The following is a 27,001-nucleotide window of genomic DNA, read 5'->3' as shown; positions in this document are numbered from 1 at the left end:
AAAGCGGGAGTGGGATCAGGAGCGGTACCAACTCTCCTCGCCTGCGATGCTCACAAAACTCCCAAATCCCAGCAAATCCATACCCAGTCTGCTTCAGGAATTCATGCAACAGCATGTGCGCTATTTGTCATTGACTGAAATACACTTCTCCTGAAGCTCTTGTGTCAGATTTATTACGGAATATTGCTGTATGCTACAGTAGTATTGCCAACAAGTGACGTAACTTGTTTGGGCAGCTAGGTCCTAGTCACTCTCCTCTCTGTCACCTGGATAATAATTATTTTTAGACACTGATATCAAGCCTCTTCTCTTTCATCATTAAGTGTGTGTGTGTGGATAACTTTGTAAGAGGTTGATGTTCTCCTTCGTACCTGTACATTGGACAGCATTTTTTCGTGCAACTTTGCATCTTCAGAGTTTGAAAGTGTATCTTCTACACTAGTAATCCTCTTTGTGTCGATACTGAAACTCCCCTGTGAGTGGTAATGGAGTGGCCACAGAGTTTGTTCAGCTTTCAGAGTTTACTCGGATTTCCAGTCGAAGAGGAAGAAACAGGTATATGTACATGTCGACATTGTTTTTGCTGTTCAGTTATTTCCTAAAGTCTCACCGGGAAGTTGTCCGACAGAGATTGAGCAGAACAAAATTTGAACCTGTGAAGATCACTGCTTCATTGTTCTGTGGTACCAACTGAGCTATCCAGCCATATTGCGCATGACACAGAGGCATGTACATGCACATGTAGGTGTATTACGTGCAGGTGCCACTGTCTCTTTTAATAATGCGCAACAGCCATAGACCATGCGCAAAGTCAAAATACTAATCACATCTTAACTGATTTATCGTTCTCTCCAATGGGTCACTTACATGTTCATGGACGTACTGGTACATGCATGACATGTAACGAATACAAATTCCAGATTTTTGATACATTCACATGTAGATGTATGTACCGTACTGTGACCACTGCACGGACCAGCTTAGGAGAGAACCCGTGTACATGGATGCGGTACATCATGTGAAGCTATGAATTACTGCATACCTCCTGTGGTCAAGTATACTGGTGTTTACATGTAAGATGCAATTGGAACATTTCAACTACCGGTACGTACATGTACATGTAGCAGTGGCTCATACAATCTTTGGATCTCGAGGTGACTTTGGCATATTCAATCCAAAGATGTCACATACCTTTGTGAAAAGACGTCAGCAATTGGCTGTGTGAAAGTTTTGACCGTGGCTTTGGAGAACACATACACCCATGAAAACCACACACGGCCGGCGAGGTTCTCTCTTGATTTTCATTGGATTTGAGTTTGTACAGGGACTATGGCGCACAGCGGGCTGTGCACAGCATTGCGGCTACGGCCATTCCCCACACGCAGGTATGTTAATCCCAGCCACAGCCAGTAGATTCAGACACGGCCTTAGACTGCTTACGTAGGATTTGACCTTTTACAGAAATTGTAATAAAAAAGTCCACATCAAGCAGGAATCAGCAAATTATTGAAAACTATGAAAATGTTTGCCTTGGTACAACTAATGTTTTCTTCTGTATATGTGTACATGTATATCAAAACTCTGCCTTAATGCTAGCATCCACCACACATTTCTCGATACGCACATACTGAAATTCGCACAAGTACTTGTATGTACATGTACATGTGTCTTTGTAGAGACGAAATGCTCCTATTTGAACCAGAATTACATGTACCTGTGCTTTGTTTTCTTGGTTGAAATTTCAACAGAAAACCCCTAATTTGCTACACATAATTACACATCAAAAGTTCCTCCTTTTCGAGTAGCCTAATTTCCAAATACCCATTTTGGGAAGTCCTGGTGGAGACCTTTACATCTTCAGAATTGCCCTGGAATCCTTTTCAACGTATTATCCTGTCTCTCGATGGGTCTCCACACAAAGCATCATTATTTGAGCACAGAGTTGCAAACTTGAATACAACAATGTGTGTATGGACCTCCTGGCCTTTGGTTAGGTGTGCAGTAACTTACACTGTTACAGTTGTAACAGAACCGCATTAAAAGTTTCCTAAGTTTTACAGTTTTATAGTGTTTTGCCCTCTTTCCCTTCAAATGAGTGAAACTTTATTTCACTGCCTGTCAAAACTTTGTATGAGACAGTTTATAATTAACTTGAAAGTTTTTAATTAACTTGGAAAATGTTGAATAGAAGAGGCACTCTGTTATTTTCCTAGTTTAGGCAATAAAGTAAATTTTCAATATAAAACTTGTGGGCACATTCTCCCACAGTTTCCAAGAAAAGAAGCCACAGACTTCCTTATTTTTTTTTGAATGGATGCAAACTTCCTTATTCTCTCAAGAAAGTGTAGCCGCACTCTAAAATAACTTCAGTGGACCTTCCACTAAGACGCCTGGGATCATCAAAGATAAGAATCACTCAAATTTATCACAGGCACCAACTGGCACAGAATTAACTCATGTCATTCCCTCAGTTTTTTTTGGGGTCGAATTTCAATGCATTCTTTGGTAAATGACCGGTTTGTTAATGAGCCCATCCTGATAACTCAGCCACCGCAGCTGCCCTGCAAAAAATATTTGTCAATTTTGAGAAATTCTTACATCCTATGATGAGAAGTGTCATCCGGGGAATCTTCATCTTTGATGAGATCTTGACCTTGAAAGAGACAAGATCCTAAGTGCCAGTACATGAATGATAAACTGCAGATTTTGGGAAATCTTTTTTCTTCCCTCCACAACTTAGCGAGGAATTTTGGCTTATTCACTAGCTTATTCAAGTGCATCTTTGCGACATGCTCACTAGTGCACTCAATCACCAAACTTGCTGAGGTTGTGGGTTTGAGCCAGATTTGCTCACAGTATTTGTTACGCTACCTGTAAGTTTAGTGATCCCCACTGCTCATATTGAGGACATAACATCAATGTAACTTAATAGTTAACTTCAATTTTGTAAAAGATTTACACAGAGAAGATTGGAGTTTGTGGGGGATTCCCTGGATAGCAAACTCAAATTTTAAAGAAAAAAAATTTCCGCCCCTCCAATTCTTTTTAAAAATGTGGCAGTACTTATGTACGTGTACATGTATTTAGTAGAGAATAATTGTACAGAGTATTTGAAGTTGCTTCCCTGATCACAGGACATCCTTGATATGCATTTGTGGTAAAAATATCTCTCATATTCATTTGAAAGGAATATAAATAGCTTCAAACAAAAAGACATTCTGATTTTACCTGATAGAATTGGAAAAGGTAATGAAAGCCATGTCCAATTTGAAGCTGAAACCAAAACATTAAAAGGTTACCCTGTATGGGTGAGGCTTCATAATCTGACTCTAATGCGCATCCTTGGGGCACTATTTTTGGAGTTTTCCATTAGGTGTGCTGTTAAGGAGAGTTGTGGTGTTCTCTCAGAGTCGTATAAATGCTTGGTTTGTCTCTTGCCCTCTGCCAGGTGTCAAGATCCTCAGTCTCACCAACACCATGCCCATCACCGTCCCAAGCCAGAAGGGAAACTATGACAACTTCCTCCGACCCCATGCTCGGGATTCCATTCTGGTAAGTTGACCCCACTGCTCCCCACCAAACGCCACCAGACATCACTCATCCATCCATTTGCTGGCCCAATGGTGTTTCAGATTGGAATCAGCCTTGGAGCACATCGAGCTCTGAAAGACCAGCTACATGTATGTACTGGTATTTGCTAATGCAAGTTACATGTCGAAATTCTGGCTTAGCACTTAGTAGGGAAATTAATGTGATAAACAAAGATCTGAAGAAACCACTCATTTGGAGCATACCCCTGGTACTTTTCATCCACCTGGAATAGATATTTTTTTCTCCCCAAACAGCTGGTACAGATTAGGACAAGGAGAGTACAGGGACTAATATTTTACAATGTATGTCCTGTTTTTCAGATTCCATTCTTTACAAGAACTTTTCCTGTGAGAACTGACTCCTTTTGTGGAACAAAATTTCCAATTCCATAAAGCCTGTCCGTGTTTCAAACACATCATTTGTATGTACCAGAACGTCAGAGTCTAGACTTTCACGGAACCATGAGCCAAGACTCGATGGATAACCCAACTCACTCTTCCAGAGCAAGTTGCTCAAAATAACACACAGCCATCCCCCCTTTCACCGTACACCTGTCACAGGAAAAGCAACCAATGAAGTTGTTACGCTGTTTTCCACTCCACTTCGTGGCATGTTTTTTCCCCCCAACCTCTTGGACCGCAGTCAGGGAGGATATTAGCCCTTCCACCCGCAAAGAATTTTTTTCTTTGCTTTCAAAGTGTTCCTCTTCCTCTGCGGACAAACATTTGCTTCTTATTTTCTCCAGTCTTGTTTTTCCTTCTATAAATTTTTGGCAAACATTCATTGGTAAGAAGGGATGCTATTCTGATTTCAAAGGATGCTAAGTTTATTTCAAGCAGTTTCTGGGAAGAGAAAGTCGGATTTTAAACTAGATCTTTTGACTCCAGCTTTGTATATTTTTGGTTGTATGAATACAATTTGAGTAATAATTAAGCTTCAGTACTGAAGGGATAGTTACCCAAAGTTTTGCCTCTCTTTAACTTCAGTTGATCTTTCTTGTAGTGTTACACCTTCACTATATTTATGTTTCTAGCAGATTTATGTGGCTATAAAGGGCTGTGAGTACTCTTACATGGACGTATTTTGTAAACTATTTTGGCCACAAGTCGTGATCAGGAGCAGCTTAATCCATTTTCATGTTGAATGAAAAAAAATTAACAGCAGTGGAATTCTTACCTGTGATTACAAGAGTGCCAGACTTCTCTGGCCCAAGTTGGCCCCGAAAGTTCTTACTGTTCAATGGGCATGGCCATACATGTATGTCTTAGAGTCTTGCACTTGTACATGTGCATACCGGTACATGCCACCTCTCTGAATTTCCTTTGCTTTTCTTGGGTGATGCCATCTTAAATCCTCATCTTACTTTGAGTCCCAGCCAAAAGCCTTTCCTCTTTGAAAAAAAGCAATCAGGTTCCAGTTTTCAGTGTCATGTTTTCTTGTTTTTGCCATTGCAGGATCTGCAGTCATCCGAAGACATATCCCTGCGGCAGGACGACCTGCTGCGCAGTTTGTCTGCAGCTCTTCCGGTGAGTAGAGAAATGACTTCTTGTTAATTTGTCATCTTTTTTTTTCTTTCTCTCTCTTGATGAGATTCTGTGAGCCGATTTTGTTTTGATGGGAAGGCATAGACTGTGTATGGATGAATATAGACTGTCTTAGGATCAAGCCCAGTACCCGGTATGTTATTCAACATGTACAGGAAGGAACCGTTAAACAGAGCAGTAAAAGAGACGATGAACAGTAAATTACTTGGAGTGGGGCTTGTTAGACAGATGACTTGATAAACACAGTGAAAAATGTCCAAAATGACATGCTTAGCAACTATGTTTAGATTGATATGCTTACCAAAAAACAGGAAATGAGTGTAATACAGTGTAGTGGTTGAGTGCTTCACAAGTACTCCGAGTTGTACATGAGTAGTCACAAGTCATGTGGTGGTGAGTCCATCACAAGTCCATCACAAGTCATCTTCTGTAGTCTGAAGCCAAGACACAAATTGTTCTGGTAAACTGTGACAGAGACATTCCTTTGTCATTCACCACCCTGCTACTACAGTGACAGGGCTTGTGAAAGGACTTGAGGTGGACTCGACTGTCCTGGGTAATCAGTCTCAAGCTGAGCCACAGTAAGCCATTGTAGTTGTAGAAAAATTCCCTTGTTACTGTCCATGCACCAGCAGTAGTGGAAGTACATGCAATTTTGACAGTACTCATAGTGATTTAGTACTGGCAAAATACAGGAGTAAAATTTACTGAGAAATCGGAAGAAAAGATGAGAAAAACAGTGAAGCCTTGGGGGAAAAGAGTAGACAGATGATATTGTGAAGCTGAGTAAGCCGAGGTGATGTGGAAGCAAAAAGCAATGAGAAGTTAATTTGACACCTCCTTGGACACCCAGAGGCGATGAGTGTGAACAACCCCAGGGATCCATGGTGAAGCATTCTCATTAATGTCGTGTTGATCTTTCAATTGTTGGCACTACAGAATTTGGGTGGTCTGGAGTGAATTACCCTTAAACAGATATCCAAGACTTACCAAATATGGCCATGGATCTGTCCAAGCATGCAGCGGAACTCATGAATTATCCCGAACAGTCCGGCAAAAGCAGGATGCAAATTGCGGTGTGCCTAATTTTCTTTATCCCCCCTGGTTTGGGTGCCCAAGTGCTTTGGCTAACATGCTGCTGAATCTCTTGGGGACGAGGGTGTTGTCGAGGCAATGTTGAGGGGAGAGATGTGGTCTCCGGGGAGATAGATGATGTAGCCTTGCTTTTTTTTCCTCCTGTACTCCTTTCTCTTTTGAAGGAGCTGCTGTGTGACGTTGTGGGTCATTCGGATGTTGTTGGGTTTTGCTGAGGAAATGATCAATTGACTGTCAGGCACGGCGGTGCGCGTGCTTTGCAAAAAGTGTGGGCCTGTTTTTGTATGGAGTAGTTTCCCCTTGGCAGATACTAAGTATATGCACTCACTGACTTGATTCATGGCTTACTCTAAATTGATCTTAATAAAGAAAGAATTACAGACAAATGGCAAAAATATTAAAAGGAAAAAATTAAAGCAGAAACAAAATAAACTGAAAATCAGAAGAAGAAAAAAATGTGTCAATTGTGACTACAGTAGTACAAATCCAAACCAATTAATTATAATGTTACTTTGAAGTGGATACTGTCCATCCATTGAAGTATAGACCAACCTTCTGCGTATTTCTTTTCCTCTTAGAACATCTCCATCGCCAGGGACAAGCTAGGCATTACCCCGGTCCATTTCCTCTCCCCTAAGGACATTGACAGGGTCCGGCAGATTGCCCTCATTGAGTTGACCGCCATGTTTGACCGGCTCGGCCTGTCATTCCAGCCAGTCCGAAAGTCCAGTCGAAAGAAATATAAAGGTGGGTTCCAAAATGTCGAAAGACAGTTACTAAGGGCTCAGTGTAAAAATGAGAATTCTCACTGAATTTGGCTGAAAGCTAATTCAGACATGAGTGGAGTGGAATTTATTGTCCTCAAAAGTTGACGTTGACTTTTGTTCCTGATGTCTTTGAAATAGGTCCCTGGTTATTTCTTAGGACAAAAGACTGTATTGTTATTCAACAACTGGAGGAAAAAATGAAACCTCCAAAAAAGGTCTGAGAAAACGTCAAAGCTAAATAATGAAACTGAAAAAGCAAAGTGTATTTTAAGTACAGTTTAATATGAATTAAATGTTAGTACTGAGTACTTAGAGGAAATTGTACTCCTATCACATTATCTAAAAGCTACATGTATTTTAATGTTAGTGCTTAATTACCATAACTGGTTTTGCTCTCCCAAATTTACATATATGCAGATCTCTATTTTAAAACTACACACGATGTACAGTTTTTCCTACTGTAATAGGTTAGTCATCTATTGCATTGGTTAGTTTATATACATGTAGATTATTCACATATGTTATGTAAGATATTATTTTCATGTTTTTGTCATAGACTCCGGTATCTTTGGTGTCCCACTTACAACACTTGTTGAGAATGACAGACTATGGAGACCGGAAACAGACACGCCACTGGTATTACAAAAGGTAATTGTTAATATTCTTCTTTTTTCATGAATAATGGATTAATTAAAAGTAGGTATATAATTGGCAAACTAATATCTTTTGAAAAAAAAATCTTTTTCAGTTTTAGAATATTACCAAAGAATGTAGGCCCAGTAATACTTTGACTAGGGAACCAGGATGCAATGAATGAAATAAATATGCCTTCATAAAAATATCAATTTCTCGCCAATTTAAGTTTTGCTTTTTTTGTTGAAAAGGTGAGTTCTGGGTTACATGTGTAATATCACCCGGATTGGAACTTTCGCATGTTTTCTGTTTCTTCTGTAGATCATTAGTTACTTAGAAGAGAACGGGCTGGACGAGGAGGGTGTGTTGAGAGTTCCTGGCTCATCAGCAAGAATCAAGGTAAAATGTCTCCATGGTGCCTTGATGCACTGAAGGTCTTTCGTGTCATTAGAGTTGTTTTTCATCCATCTCAAGGAAACTTTGTGAGTCTTCTTCACTTTTTTTTTGGGGGGGGCAATTTGTAGCCTTTGTTTTGACGGAAGTAGCACTGTGAAAGTTAGAAATGGGGCTGATAAATTGGATTGCCAAGATGCGACTTTTCCACGTTAAAGTGGTGAAAAAGCTTGAAATAGATTCTGCCATAGGAACTGGATTGAAAATAATTCCCCAACAGGACTGCGTGATCCTTTGCAGCTACACATGGATGTTTTCCTGATGTCAATCACGTTTCCTGCCCGACTATATAAAAAAGGGCAGAGCAGTCTTATATTTGGCATGCAGTGTCATACAGCTTTGCCCTGGAAAGGTTAAGACTCACTCACAGAATATGTTGTGGTTTACCATGGGAAAAAGTCTCGGGCTTTTGAATCGGCCAATCACAGGTTTCATTTCAAGAAATCACGAATATTGTCATTGAAAAAGGTTGCAGAGTAATAAATGAATTTGGTTTGGAAAAGTCATAGATTTGTCTCTGGATTTTTGACACCCGATCCCTGTATTTGTTTAAGAAAAGTCATATGTTCTCCTTCAGTTTTTGCTGAAACCCTGAGTTTTATTTAAAAAGTGATAATGCAGAAGCACTCTTGTTGTCAATGAAGTACAAGCTGTGTCCATCTCCTGATGCTGCCTTGCAACCAATGAGTTTTCACTTTTGCTTCGTAGTGTCACGAGCTGTTAATTAATGGTGTTCCTGTTTTGATTGGACATTGGCCAACTGTAGACACTAAGGTGTTAGCAGTAAAAATTAATTTTGACATTAATCTTGTTGTCTTTTACATCAGGATGTGACATGCCAGGATATCATAATTACGGCTATCATGGAAACGCTTAAAATGAGAAAGCAATGAGATATCAACATTTTGTAATCTGTAATCTTTGCTTGGATGAACACTGGCGACAGTGAAGAAAAGTTTTGGAAGGGATCTTGAAACCAATGTCGAAACAGAAATCACTGGGAGTAAGAGATACATGTAGGTGCAAAGAGACTTTTTGATTAACTGATGAAACATGAGCATTTCATCAGAGCAGATGTATCTAATGCTTGCAACATTTCAAGCAAAAGTTTCCAAAATGAAAAAAAAATTTGTAGTTCCATTCTCCGTCCTTACAGCAGCAACCTGTAACAACTTGCACTTAACAACACTGTGTGACCCATGCAATTTTGGCCAATTAGAAAAAAAAATTGTTTCCCTCTGGCTTCCTCCACAGCAACTCCGGGAGGAAATTGAGACTCTGTTCTATGAGGGCAAGTTCAAGTTTGAAGATTTACGAGTCAATGATGTGGTGGGACTCCTCAAACAGTTTCTCCGTGACCTGCCCACGCCCATCCTGACACTGGATTACATCAACGCCTTTGCCATGGTGGAAAGTAAGTCGGTGTCCAAAATCAACTGGCTAAGGCTGTGTACCAAACATGTCAATGATAGGTTGATGCAGCCCATAAATGTAGCTAATGACTTCTACAACTTTTAGACTTGGTCTGAGTTCCAACCCTCTTTTCCACAACAAAATGAGCGTGCAGTCCTTCCATTGCCACTTGAGTTTTCACCCAGCAATTTGCCAACGGCAGTGATGTGACCAAAAATGCAAATGTTATTGTAAACACTGCAGTCTTGTCTCTGCCATGAAAGTGGTTCATATATTTTCTCTAGGTGACTGTGAATTGAACAAGTTGAAGCCAAATCAACCATTTGAAATGTGATAGAATAACATGCAATGATTAGTTCTTGGAGTAATAGTCTCTAAGTTCTGAAGTGAACATATAATTCAGTTTTTCCATTGTATGTGTTGATTTCCATTGCATATTTAAGCATCTGTCATTAAAAGTCTCTTTATCCACTTAGCGGTACATAATTCTTTGAAAACTTATATCCTAGTTTCTTTGTAGCTGACTTTGAACATGGAAAACTTTCTGCAATAGAAAAAAAAGTAGAACTTTTGGAGTGTTTTGGTGGTCACAGGATTAAAGAACAGATTTCTCTGACAGCACCGCCAGTCAGAAAATGTAGGACAAGAATTTCAAGTGACAGATCCTTTTGACTTGGTGGAACACATGTGGCCTGGGTTGTCAGACATAGATAGGCTGTTTATCTCCAGGATGTATCACTGGGGGCTCAGGATTTCAGGAGGTGATGGGATCCTTCCCATTTGGAAAACTTGAAACTGTTGACCGCTGGTCTTGTTAAAAGCCGGAAATTCCACAGTCCACATTCGTTTTGCAATACAGGTATTGATTTACACCCTGTTCAAAGTCATTTAATCTGACAGGCTGACTATTACATGTAGGCATGGTTTAGATGCCATTTTTTGTGATTTTTAAGATTTTAGTAGAATTAAAGATATTAAAGACAGATTTAGAATATGAGTAGATTTGGAAGATGGATTTAGAAGTTAAGATTAAGTAAACTGGATGAAAAGAAGTGATTTGAGTATAGGTGTACTTCATGTAGAGCATTTGGGAGTGTGAAGTGAGTTTGATGTCAAACATCAAATTCCTTTAATGCAGGAATTTGGCAAAGTTCACTTGAAATGCTTTCAACTTGTGCTTGTGCACAGTTCCATTTACATGCACACCAAGTACATAAAGGAACCAGCCCTTTATGAGTTAGGTTGGATTCAGGAGATGAGATCTTCAAGATGGGATGGAGTGGAGAAGAATCGACAAATGCAATTATGAAGGCAGAATTGCACAGGCTGCAGGAAGACCATTTGAAAAACAACATGCTGGCAGGATCCAGGGTTGACCTGCTTCTAAATACTCACCATAGAGCACAAAATTGGATTTGTTTACACCTGTACCCATTTATACCCAAGGGTAGAGGGGGACAGGTAGGTACATTAGGTAGCAGGACCTTGTTTAAGGGCATAGCATAGGGCTAGCATCTGGATTTATTTATACCCGTACCTACTAATATCATACCCATGGGTAGGAGAAAGTTAGGGTGAAGAACCTATTGAAGGACGAGGTGTAAAAACAACATGGCTTAACCTTTTCTGAAGTTGATATCTTTGTTATACACCTGGATGTGGAGAGGTATACGTGTCTATCTGTGTTAGCGTTTGCAAGTTTCTTTCAAATAACGGAAACAGCTGTGGCAGATAGGCAGGACATGTAGCACAGGAACTGCATGCTAGTCCACAATTGAACGAACTGTAGTTACGGGATGTGCTCATGCGCCAAAATATGCTAATTGTTGCTACTGAGATCTTCTACCACAGTTGGCCAAACTTTGTAACCTACAGTGCTTAGAGCCACAAAAGTGGGCCCATGACAAGCTAGTTGATGTATTAAGTCGACTGATTTCTTGCAGAACCGCGTAAGTGAGCTCAACTGCAGATTTGCACTGCAACGCAAGATGTCCTCATTGAAATCCAATCTGGCCCTGTCCCCTGTTGTAAAACCAAGAAGCCCCCACCCCACTCAGATGTACTTCATTTTTTTTTTTGACAGAGATCCAAGATCGCAAGAAGCAACTCCAGTGTCTCAACCTCCTCATCCTTGTCCTTCCAGATATCCACAGAGCAACCCTTAAGGTCAGTCGGTTATACCCACATCAAAAACCCCCACCCTTTTAATGAGACTTTTAAAGGTGAAAAGTTCATTGACTCTGGTCCTTCCTCCTGGTACAAGTTCACTCCAAACTTGTAACAAAACTTGGCCAAAGGGAAATCATGACCTTACGCTTGTAACCATGTGCGAATAAAAACGGGTTTTTATTTTTATGTCATGGAGCTGTTTGAACCGCCATGGGCTATTTTCAGTGTCATAAATCCACATAGTTTACTTGAGGGCAAGGGAATGTGAAAAGTCAATTCCTGGCTGGAGAGAATTGGTTACAGTAAAGTGTCTTCCTTGTGGACATGCCTGTAGCCATCTCATTTCCCTGGGCCATTTTGGTGAAAAATCTAATTAGCAGTAGCTCTGTCCAAAAAAAACGCCCAGATTTTATTGAAAAGCACAATAAACCAGTCCTGTACAAACATTCTGAAGAGGTTGTGGAAATTTTCTTTTACATTATTTGGAACATATTTGGAATAATTTGCATTTCCTTTTAATAGTCATGTAAAGTTAAGATGTTTTTAAATGTTGACTACATGTGGGAGTTGGAGAGGCTTATGAAAACAAAATGGAAAATATTTCCCGTGTGACCATCTTGGAATAGTCCTAGAATTTCGCAGCTGAGCTGTATAAGCTTTCTCATCTTGAGAACATTTCAGGCTGATTTAGTCAATTAACCCCTGACACATTAACCACCCACAAAGAGCCCCTGTCTTTCCCCGATCCGCTTAACATTTCAAACCGGACAGGAATTCCAATTTGCCAGCTGCCAGGAAGGAAGGGGGAGAAAAGAGAAAACCCAAAAATACTCCCGAGTCTGTCATCACGTGATCAGGGCCCTGTTTGATTTCTCCAGAAAACATGAGTCCTTTTTTTTCCCTTATGGGTGAATTACAAGCGTCGGAGGACGTGGTGAATTTGCAGCCTAAATCCTAACCCTCGCGTAAACTTCTGCCCGAGCAGAAACCCTGCCGTTTCTTATCAGTGCCTGCAAGTTAGTGGGACGTGCTAAGACCCCCTTCAAAATCAACACAGGGCATCTTTCAGAATTTTGGGCGTACTTCCTGTCGTGCGATGATGTACATTTTGTGTCTTGATTGCATGTTGTGAAATTAGGACTTGCCAGTGCAAGGTGTTTTTTTTTTTTGGAGTCACACTTCGTTTCGAATAAGACCGGAAATGTATTTAAAGGGGGAGTCAGGTTGATGTAGTTGTACTCTCCTTGCCTTGCACCTCTGAGAACCAGGTTCGAATCCACCCCAGGCTGACATGCAGACTGGGTTTTCACTCCCTACCATATTCTAGGGCTTTTCCCAGTTTTCCTCATACTGGTTCCTCTAAAGCTGCAAAATCCTTCTTCATCTTCTCACTCTGTCTTGGTTTTTTTTTATGTTTCCGGGCCACCTTCGGATACCCTTGCACTATTGAGTGACGCGAGGTTTCATTCTCGAAAAAGAATTTATTGAAAATTAATGAATGGATGTGGTTTCTCAAGTTTTTCTGGGGGGTGGTTCAGAATATTTTACTCGAAAATTCTGGATTTATTGAAGTTATTTCTCGGTCAGGTTTTGCTACTTGTTTGCAGTTCCTTCATACAAAACCAAGTGCAGTGTTCACTTAATCTTAGCCATTTTTGGCAGAAAACTCATGCCTTATTAGCCATGAAAGGCCCCAACAGTGAAAGTGTGTTGTTATTAAATTCTCTGGTGGATGATTTGTGGACTTTTTTTCATTTCTTAAAATCACTGTTGATGAAAATTCTTAGGTTTAGCATCTAAGTTGTTATGGTTGGGTTATCAAAATCCTTTCATTTTGTTGGGTGGCGGAACCAATTTACAGTTGGTGCTGAAGTTCCTTGGAAAAGTGGTGGACCATGAGCCCCAGAACAAGATGTCGCTGAACAACATCGCCATGATCATGGCACCCAACCTCTTCACCACCCAGTCGGCCCGCAAGAAGTCACCTGACTACGCCGAGCTGCAGTTTGCGGCAGGTACCTGCAACGTCATGCGCATGCTGGTCAAGTACCACAACATTCTGTGGGTGGTAAGTGAATCTGAAACAATTTTTATTGCTTGACCTTGTCAAAGATTTTTAAAAAGTGGCCCAGTCTATCAAAATGGGTTGCAAGTCTCAACAATCACTCTAGACTGTAAGCTTTAAAGAGAAGTTTGCATGATGTAAGGAAAATCAGTAGGAACCCCCAACAGACGGTTTGCATAGCTGCCATCTTGCAGGCAAGTGCTTTTGTTACACAGGGTATGCACAAAGGAAGCTTCCCTGTGGAACAAAAGGACTGCCTTGCAAGATGGCAACCATGCAAAGCTTCTATAGATTGTCCTCGCATAATGTCAATTTTCAAACCCTAACACTCTTCAAACCTCCAACAGGTGGCGGATTGAGGATTGTTAGGGTTAAGATGCCAAATTGTGTGACACATCATAATAAAGAACTCTGTTTGCTCTTTCTTTTTAATACAATTGCAACAAAACACTGAAAAAGGGCCTTCAGACTCTTTTTGGCATCCGATCCCAAATGTGACCATACTTCGGAACCCAATTACCGGCTGAAGGACTTAGATTGAAGGAAGACTCAATCCACCCTCCCTCGCCCTTCCCTTTCTGATCGCTGTAATCCCTCTGTTTTCTGTCATCCCACGCTTCGATTAATCTCCTGTTTCTCCTCCCATCTTGCTGCCATTTTTAGATGAAACATCCAGCGCTCTGTTTTTTTTTCTGCTTGTTGCTTTGGCTGCTTACGGATATATGTGTGATTTGTTGAGACTTGATTGGCCTTCCGCTTTTCAGGAATCTGATTTTGGCCTTAAACAGCTTCTTGCAGCTCTTCTGTGAATATCATTTTCTGAAACCCAACTGATCCTTGTGTCTAGACTACATCCCTTTTTTCCGTGCTTGTTCTTGAGCTCCGGAATTTTCTTCCTCTTTGGCAGGTCCCGTTCCGTATGATGGAGCAAGTCAGGCGGATGTGTGAAGTTGAAACAAAAAAGACAAAAGATTCCAAATCGGTGAGTTTTCAAGAAAGGAACAGTCTCTTTTTACTGCACTTAATGAACATTGTTGCTCTGTAGCCTCTCTGTAAATATTTAACGGTAAACTTTTATCACAGACGGCAAATTTAAAGTTTTTTCTGACTTATGTGAGCAGTCCTCTGTTGTTTTTGAGGGCTGCTGCTTTTAATTTTTCTAAAAATATTTTTTTCATCCTGCCTAGGTGATGACACTGTTCAGGAAAAAAGACCGCAAAAGCTCGGCAGCTGAGGTGAGTATCAACATTATTTCAACTTACTGGACAAATCAGGTCAGAGCTTGGTTATTAAAGAGCAGACAGCATTGCTGAAGCATGTTTCTAAACCCCAACTCTTGGAGAATTTTCAAAACCCCATCCTTCCTGACTCTTCCCCAGTCCAGCCAGTGTGTAGGAGCTTGATGCACACAAACTTTAAAAGGGGCATCAACCCCTTTGAAAAAGTACCAGTTACTGGGCTCTGATTTCCTTGTCATGTATGTTCATACCTGCTGCTGACTGGTTTTTGCCAGAGGAATGGGGTTATAAGTGTAATTTGTAAAGGGCTCTGACGTGGTTGTCATGATGACAAGCACAAGTGAACATTATTGTTAATGCATGTATAATCCTTCTATTCCTCCAAACTTGATGGATGTTGAATGATCTAGGTCAGGTTTAAATCTCAACATTTTGAAGCTGATTTGTTGAAACAAGGGAGAGAATGCATATAGATTCCATATCTCTCCTTTTATGATTTCTTGCTTAATAGTACGATGTGGAAGATGGCGTCATCCGAATTCAGATGCCTGGCAATGAGAAGATCTCCAACACGGTACGGTTGCATGAGCACATGACGGCAGGGGATATCGTGTCGCATTTCACCCAGCATGTGGTCCAACCCTCAGCCCCTGAGGTACCCTTCAAGAGGACCAACAGCCGACGGAGGAGTAGGCGGAAGACATTCGAGAGGTGGGTTACCCCGTCGGGGGTTTGATTGGTATGGGGTTGACCCTGTTAAGATCCGTGACTGTAGATCAGAGGGTTAAGAGTTCGAATCCAGCCGTTGGACATAAGTTGTACGCAGGTCTCTTGATTCATGATCAGGGATCGGGGATATGAATCCAGCTGCTGGCCATAACTTGTCGCTAGGCATTGTGACTCATGATTAAGTGTTGGGGGTTCATATCCAGTTGTTGTCCATAACTTGTAGCTAGGCTTCTTGACTTGTGATCGGGGTAAGGTGTTCTTGACTCATCAGGGGCCAGGGGTTTGAATCCATCTGCTGGCCATGTTTTATGGTTGAAATCCAACTGTTTGCCATGAATGGGAGATGGGAGGGGGTTGATGTCTGGAGCATCCTGACCTTCCCATGTGTTGGAAAGACATGGAAAGTTTCTTCTTGGTGCACAGTTTACAGACATCTCTAGACATCTCCACTTCATCATCCTAAGAACTAATTCTGTAGCATCCTAACCTTCCCATGTGTTTGAAAGACATGGAAAGTTTCTTCTTGGTGCACAGTTTACAGACATCTCTAGACATCTCCACTTCATCATCCTAAGAACTAATTCTGTAGCATCCTGACCTTCCCATGTGTTGGAAAGACATGGAAAGTTTCTTCTTGGTGCACAGTTTACAGACATCTCTAGACATCTCCACTTCATCATCCTAAGAACTAATTCTGTAGCATCCTAACCTTCCCATGTGTTTGAAAGACATGGAAAGTTTCTTCTTGGTGCACAGTTTACAGACATCTCTAGACATCTCCACTTCATCATCCTAAGAACTAATTTATTACACAGGACCAGGAACCCTGAAGGTTGACACCCCCTCCTTTGAGGCATCAGCCCTGAGAGTATTTTGAGTGCATTATGGGATCAGTGGAGTCCTGTGTCCAGCTGAAAATTTACAGAAGTCTTTTTTAGACTTTTTATTTGGATTTTTTTTTTATAGGAGAGGCAGTTGTTGCTGTTGTCATTTGTTAATCTTAAGGGGGTGTCTGGGGCACTTTGTGGGGGGGGGGAATTGTTTGCACCCCTAAAAATTAACCTTTGCTTTTGGGCCTGTTAAAATGTTTTGAGTGTTAGACTTTCTGTCTTTCATCTGACAGGAATGGTGACGTATCAGGTCTGATATCACAGTTTACACCAAATAGAACAAGGTACTTCCTGTACGAGATTGGGGGAAATATAGGTGAGTTGATATCTTTGCTGTAATGTTCAAAAAGGCTTCGTTGGACTGAATGGTTATCTGAATTTTTGAAGTGAATGGTGTTGAAGCCTTGCAAAACAGCCTCAGCTCTATCAGTGTAGGATTTCAAATTTAAAAAACTCTGAAAGCAATGCTTGTCCATGTATCAAAGGGTGAAATTTGGGGGGGGGGCAAATTGAACTATTTGATGAACTTACACTCCTGTCAATTTTGATCTGGTTTTAGGAGAGAGATGTTTAGACCCTGACACCAACATGGAGGCGTTACTGAGAGTGAACCCTACAGCGGAATGGGTCATAAATGCTAAGACAAACTGAAACTGTCCAAGTGTGCTGCCCGACTCATATTACAAATTTTGAATAGCTCCAGAGAAATTCTCTCCCTAAATGGACTGGAACCTGTGAAATCTGCATGGCACTCTGAAAAGAAATGGCGCCCTCGCTTGAGCAGCTTGTTGCCCGTGGCTGGTTCACGGCTGACAACAGAGTGACGGGTGATGTAAGATGGTGCAGTGGTATGGGAGACGGTAAATCGCATTCTGTGCAAGGGGGCTTGCTGTTCTTGGCCGAGTCCAACAGCTCCCTCTAGTGTCTGAAGTGAGCCAAGCTAGCAGTGAGAGATGACCAAAGACAAGAGAAGACTTCCACAAACGTCTTACCTACATGTAGTTCCCAGGTTCTCCTTATAACTGAATGGCCCATGAGTCAAGGCTGGTGATACTTAACAACATGAAGAAAATTCAGGGAAATAGACCCCTCATCCAAGGAAAGTAAAGAATCTCATCAGAAGCTATAGGAACTGGCCATTCCCGGTGATTCATAGTATGCAGCCCAACCTAAACAAAATGAGTCTTAAGTCACTAGAGCCACATTTTGAGTTAAATACTTTTTGTAGAATGGTGCACAATGGAAATCAGTAGCTACATGTACCTTCAATGTTTTCACCCACTTTTATGTCCGTGTTCACCAGGGTGATAAACTGAGTGATGATCGAAATAAAGATCTCACATTGATCTTTCTAATGTAAACAAATTACAAAAAATGCATGTATTGCCTTATGACTCATTTTGTGGGCTCTGGTCTTATGACAGTGGTTTTCCATTCTTGAAAGTTAACTGTAAAGTCCTGAAACTTGTCCAGCAAAAATTATATTAAATGTCTCTCTTTGGGGGGGAGGGGTTTGCCAAATTTTTCTTGAAATATTGGAAGAGAGAATGGCTTGTCTTCCAGAATGCTGCTTAGGAGAAGTAATCCATTTTTCTCCCACAAAAAGGAAAAAATGATGAAGCCCTCGGATTGATGTAAATATTTATAAATATTAATTTAAGAAAATATAGTGGAATCAGTGCTTTCCAATTTTTGTATGCACAAAAGCTGAAGCAGGGAAAAACCCAAGTATTACATAAATCGCGAGATATATGCAATATTTTTCAGCCCTGTGGCGAATCATACTCAGCCATGTATATTTTTTGTGTTTCAAAGACTAAAAGTTCTATTTAATTGTCTGAATGTTTGTATGTAGCTTTTACGGTGGACGTCAAACTCTGTCTGCTATAAATAGATACATTTGTGTCCCACATTTGAAACCACAGGTAAATGTGTTTTCGGTGCATATTTTAGCAATGTGACTAGGGATACAGTATATTTTACGGAGTTTTAACCAGAACTTTCTTTGACATAGCTCTGAAGGAATTTAGAAACAGTGTGCATGAAATGCTGTTTTTACTAAAACAAGAAAAAAATCAGAGCCTTGCATAATATATAGTACCGTAAATAGCATGTAGGTTTGTAAACACTGTGCGCTAACAAGTACAATCGATCAAAATGTGTAAGAAGTAACTACATTTGTCATAATTGTAAATATTTTAATATTTATAGTAATTTATTTAAACAGATGAATTTTGTCCTGTGTTAAGATGTTGAATTTGTTTCTAGACTGCCAATGTTCCTCAAGGAAAGTCGATAATTCAGTAGAATTTATTCATATGAACAAGTTTTGGGGAAAAGGCCTACGCAAAAGAGTGTGTGAAGAACATTGGGCATTTATTGGAAATGAAGTGTTAGGCATCGTGCTAAGATTTGAATACAATTGGTTGAGTTGGAGACAAATAGAAAAAAAAACAGTCTTCAGTAGTTTTATAAACACAGAAATTGAGATGGGTGGGGTGGATTGCTGTGAGGGTGTTGTGTGGGTGGGGTGGTCGGGCTTGGTAGGGGTTTGTGTGGTGGGTTAGGAATCAAGGATAGTAATGAAGTTATCCTTTTGACTGCAGAAATTGAAACTTTCATTTGAGCTGCCAGTTATAGTGTGACTGCAGTTGCCCAAATTTGTTTGTTTTCTAATGAATCAGCAACTGAAAAAAAAGACCAAAAAGAAATAGAGAGCTGTCCATGAGACTGAATAATTCAGCATTGTTACCTTTCGCACCTTTCTTGTAGAACGGTGAATGAAAATGATTGAATTGAAATCTGGGGTTGATCTCACCTGTGGCTCTAAAAATTTTAACATTTTCATAGTTAACCTAAAACTTTTCAACTCTACGACAGTATTTTCAATTGTTTCTGCTTTTCATTGTTGATGTGTCATTCCTGTGTAAATCTACATCTTTATATTTGTAAATTTTTGGCGATACAGTGATAAAAAGTATATCAATTCTATGTTAAAATTAATAGTTACCAAATATTGATGAATAAATTTACACTACAAAATATGCACTATACGTTGAAAAAATTACCGTATTTTGTGAATTTTTTTCCATGAAACATTCGGCTGCACACACAAAAATTGTTTGTATTTTGGGTGAGCTGCATTTTTAGACAGATTTTAAGAATGAACCATAATAGAAATTGGTAATACATATTTACTTTCCCCATGGACCACCCTACGCGCTTAATCCTATCAGAACTAGCCCCAAGAGGGCGCCTTTTAAATAAGAATATTACGTAGTCGCCTAGCAACGATGATGGGCAATGTCCGAATCAACTGGCTCTGACTGGGCGCTTGTACGCAGGTATGGGAAGTGTCTGCAGCCGCTAGTCAGTGGCTCCCATAGGTGCACGTGTTATTTGTATCCGCAGTCAGAGTTATTCCACGGCGCACGGACTACCACATCATTTCTGTTTGTATGGTTTTGTTCGATCGAATGAAGGCCTTTTAGTATCATTTATTTGCTTAGCACTGTAGTGAGGCAAACTAGTTCTAACATGCTGGAGTATTGACTTGAAAAGCAAATATGGGAGAGGAATTCCAATCATGCAGCCTGTTTGGGAAGTTGGAAGACAGAAAATTGACCACGGATCCTGTAGACCCCACCACTCATTGTCTTTTGAGTATAAGCCGTAACTCGTAAATTGTTATTATGTAGCCTACATCTCCACACACAGGAATTTTGAAAATCTGACCGTTATTGGGCCTTTACATTTTTACCAATTTTACGAGATCGTACTACCGATAAATATGAATAGAACAGTGTCATCACTTTGAGCCGGCTTAGGGTTTGTGTCAATTGGTAACAAAATCAACAATAAATTTTCAATTGAATTGAAAATATGAATTTTCAAAACAGAAAGGGTGTTCCACAGAGATAAAAACCATTCCAGTTGCATGTGGGAAAATTAAATTCATGTGTTGTTATTAGACACAGAAGCATCAAATCGGCCAAACTAAGCCATCGAATAGACTTTCAATATGATCACCAAAAAGTAGAGTGCCACATGTGCAAGGGCGTAAATCCCAGGGGACGGGGGCATATACCCCCACACACACTTTTTGAAGTGGGGCTATTGAAACCCCCCCCCCATTTTTGCTGAGCAAAATTAAAGCAGATTGTGAAGAATTGTTTGGACTTCCAACGACTAAAATGCATTCAATGTTAATGAAAGAGAAAACAAATTTGAAAAGCCGTAAATATGCCAATTTGAATAATAATAATTTATTCATTTATAAAGCGCAAATTTCATATAGATATGTTCAAATGCGCTGTACAATGAAGACATTTAGTGTGGAACAATGAATACATTTACACATGGTTGAGCCGATGGCGTACAAGGGCGCCTCGGGCAGCCGCCAAGCGACCCACATTCACCAACGTCAAAAGGGGAGACAGTAAGAAGCAGTTACAGTTTTAGAGGTGGGAGGAAAACCCCAGAGGAATATTCTGGGTAAAACCCATGGAGTCAGGGGAGTCAGGAAGGGACTGAAAACCCAATCCCCATGTGGACCGGGCCGGGAATCAAACCCATGAACCACAGAGGTGGAAGGCGAGGAAAGAACTACGGTACCTTGCCAACCTGACTCCCGCATTGCAATACAATGTGCAATACATATTACAGATGTACATCAATATCATGAACATCGACCTCTATAGAGAGTCATATGGTGTCACCTCCCCCCCCCGCTTTTCAAATTTTCATGGCTGTGCAAGCCATCCCCCATCTTTCCCCATCCCTCATCCCCAAATATCTACATGTAGCACAAATTTACACCACTGCACATATGCATCGTGGATCGTAATATGGACCATCAAATCAACCTTAGTTTTTGACAAAAGAGAGGCTCAACGAGGCGAGCCACAGAAGCCAATGAAATAACAATAGGATACCCCACACACCAAGCGCAGTTAGCCCGTTGCCTAGCTGGTAGGGGCACGGTTCAATACCACCATGCGCGAGCTGTGTTACTGGCTTCATTCATTCGCAGAGTGCACGGTCTGCAGAAAGTCGGAAAGAAACACCGAGGAATTGAAAGCGGCACCTCAACTCAACTTTCATTTCAATTAGTCGCTGAAACAAGTGCTCCATTGTTCAAAATTAAATGAGATGGAGAAGTGAAATCGCAGAGCGGTCTCTAGTGACAGCGTTTGTGGAGATCGGGTGCCCATTTTCCACTCTTGGGAAGGAACCACTTCACCAAGGCGATCGAAGAATTGGACCCGGCATGACTCGGTGGTAAAGGCTGGACACGCGGCAAGTATACGGTGACAGACAGGGCGCGAACCCGGAACTGGTGGTTATCAGAGGCACAAGGGCCAAAGTTCGTGGAGTGTTGAATGTCTCGGATTGTGCGAAGCATGTCAGTGCACTTGTTATCGGCGATAGAGTAAATATTACGTGGTGTTACGGTGTGGATATAGCTGGAATGATATACAATAGTGATGAAGGATCTGCTATATAAAAACAGCCTGGCATATTTGATCAAGACCGCTTTCAGTGTATGATTTATGCACAGCCATATAGGGGGGATCGTGTCCTATGATCGATTTTGGAGTGTGGCTTCTGACTTAGGTTAGATTGCACTGAGACAAAACAATGTCAAAATGTAAAGTAAATCTCATTTCTTTCTATTATTCTATTTCTGGTTCCAAGTTTCAAAATGACTAAAGAAACTCTCTTATAAAGATATACCTTTCACCGCAGTGAACCTATGGCGGCTTGTTTTTGAGGAACGTTTTGAAGGTTTTGAGCTTCCTTCCTCCATGATAGAATCGTTCCGACCATTTCATAATGGCATTCCCTCTTTTGAACCAATTGGTGTCCTACCCGGACCCCCTCCAACCCGAGGTTCCCACGGGGGATGAGACCGACACCACCGCCCTTGCCTCCGAGACGGTCGAAGACCGGGAGGTCTCAAATGCTGAGGAAGACGAGAAAGCAGAGAATGACGATGAGAATTCATCCAGCCGTCGTTTGCCTTCCATCGTCTCCATCAGGGAGTTCCAGCGACCCCCGCCACCCGGCACCATCCAAGCCAGCTGGCTCGACACCAGCTACCAGAAAGCTCTGGCCCGGGTCCGAGAGCGGATCGTCGGCCAGGGGAAAGGGCCCAGGAACGCCGAGGAGTGGCGGTACCACAAGGCTCCGGCGCCCGCTCGCCCCGACCTAACCCGAACGTTCCCGCTCCTCATGCGAAACGAAGTGAATAAAAACAATCCGAGAAAAAGGAATAAACACAGACGGAGTGGGACATTTCCAAGAGCTGCCTCGGTAAGAATCAAATAAAATTAATTATTGTAGGACGAATTGGCAAATTTGGACAAAGAATTGTTTTCTCGCCCTTTGTGACGGGGTTTGTTTGGACAGTCTTTTTTATTTTAGTGGAGGAATAAACTTTTTTGAGGCCCTTGGAAACCTTTCACTTTAAAATCGCCAAATCTGTACCAAGCGGCGTTAGTTTTTTGTCGTGTCGAAGGAAAACGTCACACTGTTGAATTGCACTCGATGTTTTTCATCCCAATTTTGTTTCAAAAAGTGGACCACAGATTTATTCGCCGCCATTCCTACCTGCTGTATAAAGCGTTATGTAATTATTACAACAAAGGGACCCTTTGTCAGATGTCTGTCCAACATGGCTACTTCACATTTTGTTCCATCTTCTGCATTTTACGGCTCATCAGTCCAAACACAATAGAATCGGTAGCCCCTCGAACGTAAACGCAATAAACAGCTACTTAATACGATCATCAAACAGCGCACTGCATTGCCCCAAGAGTGCTCCAAATATTTCTCGTAATCTCTTCATGAGTAAAGTAAGAACCCCCTTTGAGAAAGACCGGTATTTTGGCAACAACACGGGACGTTACAGACGTTATATTTTAATCCGACGCAATCCAGTCTTGAAGGACATTCCTGGTGTTTGTGCTGAACACCCCCATGTACATGTTTGCATGCATGTGTGTATAGCCCCACGCTTTCTGAGTAATCCTCTGGTAGGCTTTTATCCCAAATTCTTACACACTAATCTGTGGTCTAACTGCTCGAGTTTCATATCATTCTACATTGTTAGAAACACTTGGAACTCCAAAGGACTGTGATGATCAGTTAAAGGGAAAGTGCACAATTTCGTAATCTGTTCAAAACGAAAATGTAAATCGGAACTTATGTCGATGTATACAGGTGAAATGAAGGCCTCTCGTACAGCGGTTGCTCCTTAGTGGTTTGTATACTTGCACCGATGTTTACACTTACACTCTTAAAAAACCTTTGTCAAATTTGACTGGAAAACTAACAATCGGGCAGTGCAATTTCATATCCTCCTTGTTATACCTTGGAGAGTTTTTGAAGAGTATGTATGACAAAAGAAAAAAAGATTTCCCTACCCGGACATCACTTGACACCCTGTGCACAAACCCTATGAGACTGATCTGGGAAAATACCAAGTATTTTCTAAGTAAAACATCTTCAATATTTTTCCTGCTATTTCGATATTTTAGGACATGTTAGCACTTTATGGCAAAATTTGTGATGTTTGTATATAGAACTGTCACCGAGAAAAGTATCGTTCTCTTTTTGAAAAAGTAAGGAACGAATTTCACGATAACTAGTTGCATTAGGCGAAGAATTGGAAACACTCTTCTCTTCCATCGTTCATCAGTCACGACCCACGTTCCTAACACTGCACCGGTTGCTATTATTTATTAACAACAAATCTCCTTCCCTAACCACTGTCCCCTAAGATCAATAATTCTCCCTTTTTGTCCAAGCGGCACGCCATGCCACCTAATGAGTCAATATTCTCCAATCAAAGGAACATTTTTGTAACAATAGGCTCTCCGTTCGTATAGAGTCCCTGCGTATGTTTAATGAGATTCTACAGTGTCTTCCTCGTACATTGATAGATGACAAATCATTTTCGTAGAAATCGACTGAAATTTTGAATTGGGTTTTACAGTGTGTTCGATAAGACAAAGATTGTCGTCTTTGCCTTCGAGTTTGATGTTCTCGTTTATCAATGTTGTGTGTTTATTGCGTATTGACTGTTTTTTTCCACTATGCCAATGTTGAATGTTCATATTGTAAAACAAAAAACCCAAAACAAACAAACAAAAAAGTCGAAAAAAACAGAAAAACGCTTGCATTTATGGTGTTGGAAAAGCTTGGGAAATGGACAAAAAAGAACTACCTTTTCTAACAACTACACTGTGAATTTGCTTTTTATCTCTTTTCAAATCTCGCCAGCCAAGAAAAAGTAAAAACGTAGAACTGTAAACGTCGAACGGAGGTTTCAAGTTAGAAATTTGATATTATAAATTTTAGAAATTCAAAATAATGTCAAATCAGAAGAATGAATAGATATCGGTTACCATTCCTTTCTTTACTCCCAAATTACTCAGGCATTTGTAATCGAACGTGAATGTAAATAATTCACAGTATCAACATCATTAACGCTTGTAGTTGAAGAAGCCACTTTCGATTCAACAATCGCCTCAAACGATGTCGTATCAAAATTTCATGCGGGAACCAGAACGACCGCCTTAAAAATTCATGGGGACGTATTGAAAGGCCAACAATATGCCTGTGAGAACCATACGGCATTTCCTCGTACCCACGGCTTTACCAAACGATGCCAATGACGGCTAATATTGGTTTTAATTTAGCACTTCTTTCATTTAAAATTGCTTAAAACGACAGTATAATTTCGTCAAATAGGGGTCACTCGTCCTAAAAGGTTTTTTTTTCAATTTTGAAATAACACCACTTGATGTCACTTTCAGAGCATTGTAAATCACGAAAAGAACCACTTATTCGTCCCATTCATCGTTATTTTCGTCTCACTCCGGGAATGGCGTTGAATTGGAAAAACACATTAATTTCCTTTTTTGTCATCCATTTTACCGATTTAATCATTCAATTTCGTCATATAGAATATATCGTTAAGATGGTTTGAATTAGCGGTTATTTAGACGTCATTTTTGTTGTGATTCAAAATTGACTAAGAAAGAATAGGCTGAAGGAATTAGGCACAATAAATTACATAATTCACTTTTATTTAACTTTCTCTTGTTAATTAGATTATGGGCCAACGCCTTGTATACAAATTTGTATCATTGAAAACCTAAATCTTGTGAGGGAAGCGCTTGGTATCTGGGATACACCTTACTTCATGATTTAATTCGATGAAATTGTTTTAATTCAATTCACTTTAACACCCTTTAGCAGAGCTGCTTGGATTGAAATCAGCGCACATTTGGAGTAAACATTGAAAGATTAGTGTTTGTGCCTGTAAGTGCCCCTTGAAATTAGCACCACAAAGACGGCAAGTTATGCCATTTCAACGGTGCATTGTTTGTCAACCGTCTTGTTTGCAGTCTGAAGTCGAAACAAGCAATTCAAATTTGTTTTACCAGTTTTATGAGTGGCTCGTCGATAATGAGGGAGATTTGAATGACGACAAATTCGGAGAACGAGGAAACATTTGTTTAGAGCGCTCATGCTAAAACAAACTACTATAAAGTGATACAGCCGGTGTAAATAAACTAAATGGATGTCAAATTTGGACTGGTGGTCATTCTTTGACCTCCGTGTAAGATAAACCAAAGATCACAATTGACAATTCTCGAATATTTGAATACGTCGCGTATATATTCATGACTATAAACCATTCAGCAATTCCGCAGTGAAAATAAAAATTGGTCAGTTTGTTAATTCGCTGGTCTCATGCAAGCGGTAGTCCATTTGAGAGCAGTACTGCATGTATATTCCTCCTTAAACTGTACTTCCATGAAATTTTATTTGATTTCTGGATTGAATTGGATGCATATGAATCATCCTGATGTGCTCACTTCAAGTTGTTGGACGATCCATTATTCCACCGACAGCGCCACTTTTTTGTGTAAGTTTTCGCCGTTGCAATCAGTCTTTCTCCTGCTATAAACTTTGTTTGACAATACACTCTTTACACTTTGCGCATGCGGTATTGGATCATTTCACCGAATCGCTGTATTATTACAAAAGTGAGGTTTGACTTGCAACTTGCAAGACGAAGACCCTGACGTCGAGTCTATACTTGCTCAGGCACTGCGTATTATCCACTCAAATGACCAAAACTTACCAGTCCAATCTCTCGCGTGACCCGTTTGACTAAACCACATCTCAGACTTCCTGTGATCTTGTGCCATATCTGTCTATTATTTTGTCAAAACAGTTATATGTTTAACACAGCAAAGTGTTGAGTATAAATAAAGCAAGTAAGTATAAACTGTAAAACAAGTTTAGAAACGGGTTAGGGTTAGGGGTTAGGTATAGGGTTACGGTTAGGTAGTAGGTTGAACTTTTCATCGAAAAATCAATATTCATCTGAAGGCTG

At 40.6% G+C, this 27,001-nt stretch overlaps 2 protein-coding genes across 14 annotated transcripts in view; both read left to right on the top strand.

The window, feature by feature from the left end:
- Positions 1-19,640, top strand: part of LOC110987977 (rho GTPase-activating protein 18-like) — a 63,599-nt gene extending 43,959 nt beyond the window's left edge. For all 9 annotated transcript variants that reach the window (XM_022251177.2, XM_022251175.2, XM_022251171.2 and 6 more), the window contains 13 exons: positions 3,449-3,552; positions 5,046-5,117; positions 6,809-6,977; positions 7,554-7,645; positions 7,952-8,029; positions 9,338-9,497; positions 11,580-11,662; positions 13,527-13,733; positions 14,638-14,712; positions 14,918-14,965; positions 15,480-15,679; positions 16,821-16,903; positions 17,147-19,640. In XM_022251177.2, the coding sequence (XP_022106869.1) occupies positions 3,449-3,552; positions 5,046-5,117; positions 6,809-6,977; positions 7,554-7,645; positions 7,952-8,029; positions 9,338-9,497; positions 11,580-11,662; positions 13,527-13,733; positions 14,638-14,712; positions 14,918-14,965; positions 15,480-15,679; positions 16,821-16,903; positions 17,147-17,238 (1,463 nt within the window). In that variant the 3' untranslated portion in view covers positions 17,239-19,640. The remainder of the gene's footprint in view (positions 1-3,448; positions 3,553-5,045; positions 5,118-6,808; positions 6,978-7,553; positions 7,646-7,951; positions 8,030-9,337; positions 9,498-11,579; positions 11,663-13,526; positions 13,734-14,637; positions 14,713-14,917; positions 14,966-15,479; positions 15,680-16,820; positions 16,904-17,146) is intronic.
- Positions 19,641-21,535: 1,895 nt separating this feature from the next.
- LOC110987989 (uncharacterized) overlaps positions 21,536-27,001 on the top strand; it is a 29,189-nt gene continuing 23,723 nt past the window's right edge. For 4 of the 5 annotated variants that reach the window (XM_087132138.1, XM_087132131.1, XM_087132125.1 and 1 more), the window contains exon 1: positions 21,536-22,902. In XM_087132138.1, the coding sequence (XP_086988264.1) occupies positions 22,423-22,902 (480 nt within the window). In that variant the 5' untranslated portion in view covers positions 21,536-22,422. The remainder of the gene's footprint in view (positions 22,903-27,001) is intronic. The other variant, XM_022251212.2, reaches the window with a different exon arrangement.

The sequence above is a fragment of the Acanthaster planci genome, linkage group LG02, assembly GCF_054643075.1.
Source record: "Acanthaster planci isolate LZ-2023a linkage group LG02, COTS_SCS, whole genome shotgun sequence".
NCBI lineage: Eukaryota > Metazoa > Echinodermata > Asteroidea > Valvatida > Acanthasteridae > Acanthaster > Acanthaster planci.
Note: the sequence above shows the minus strand (reverse complement) of the source record. Positions and strands in the feature narration are given on the sequence as shown.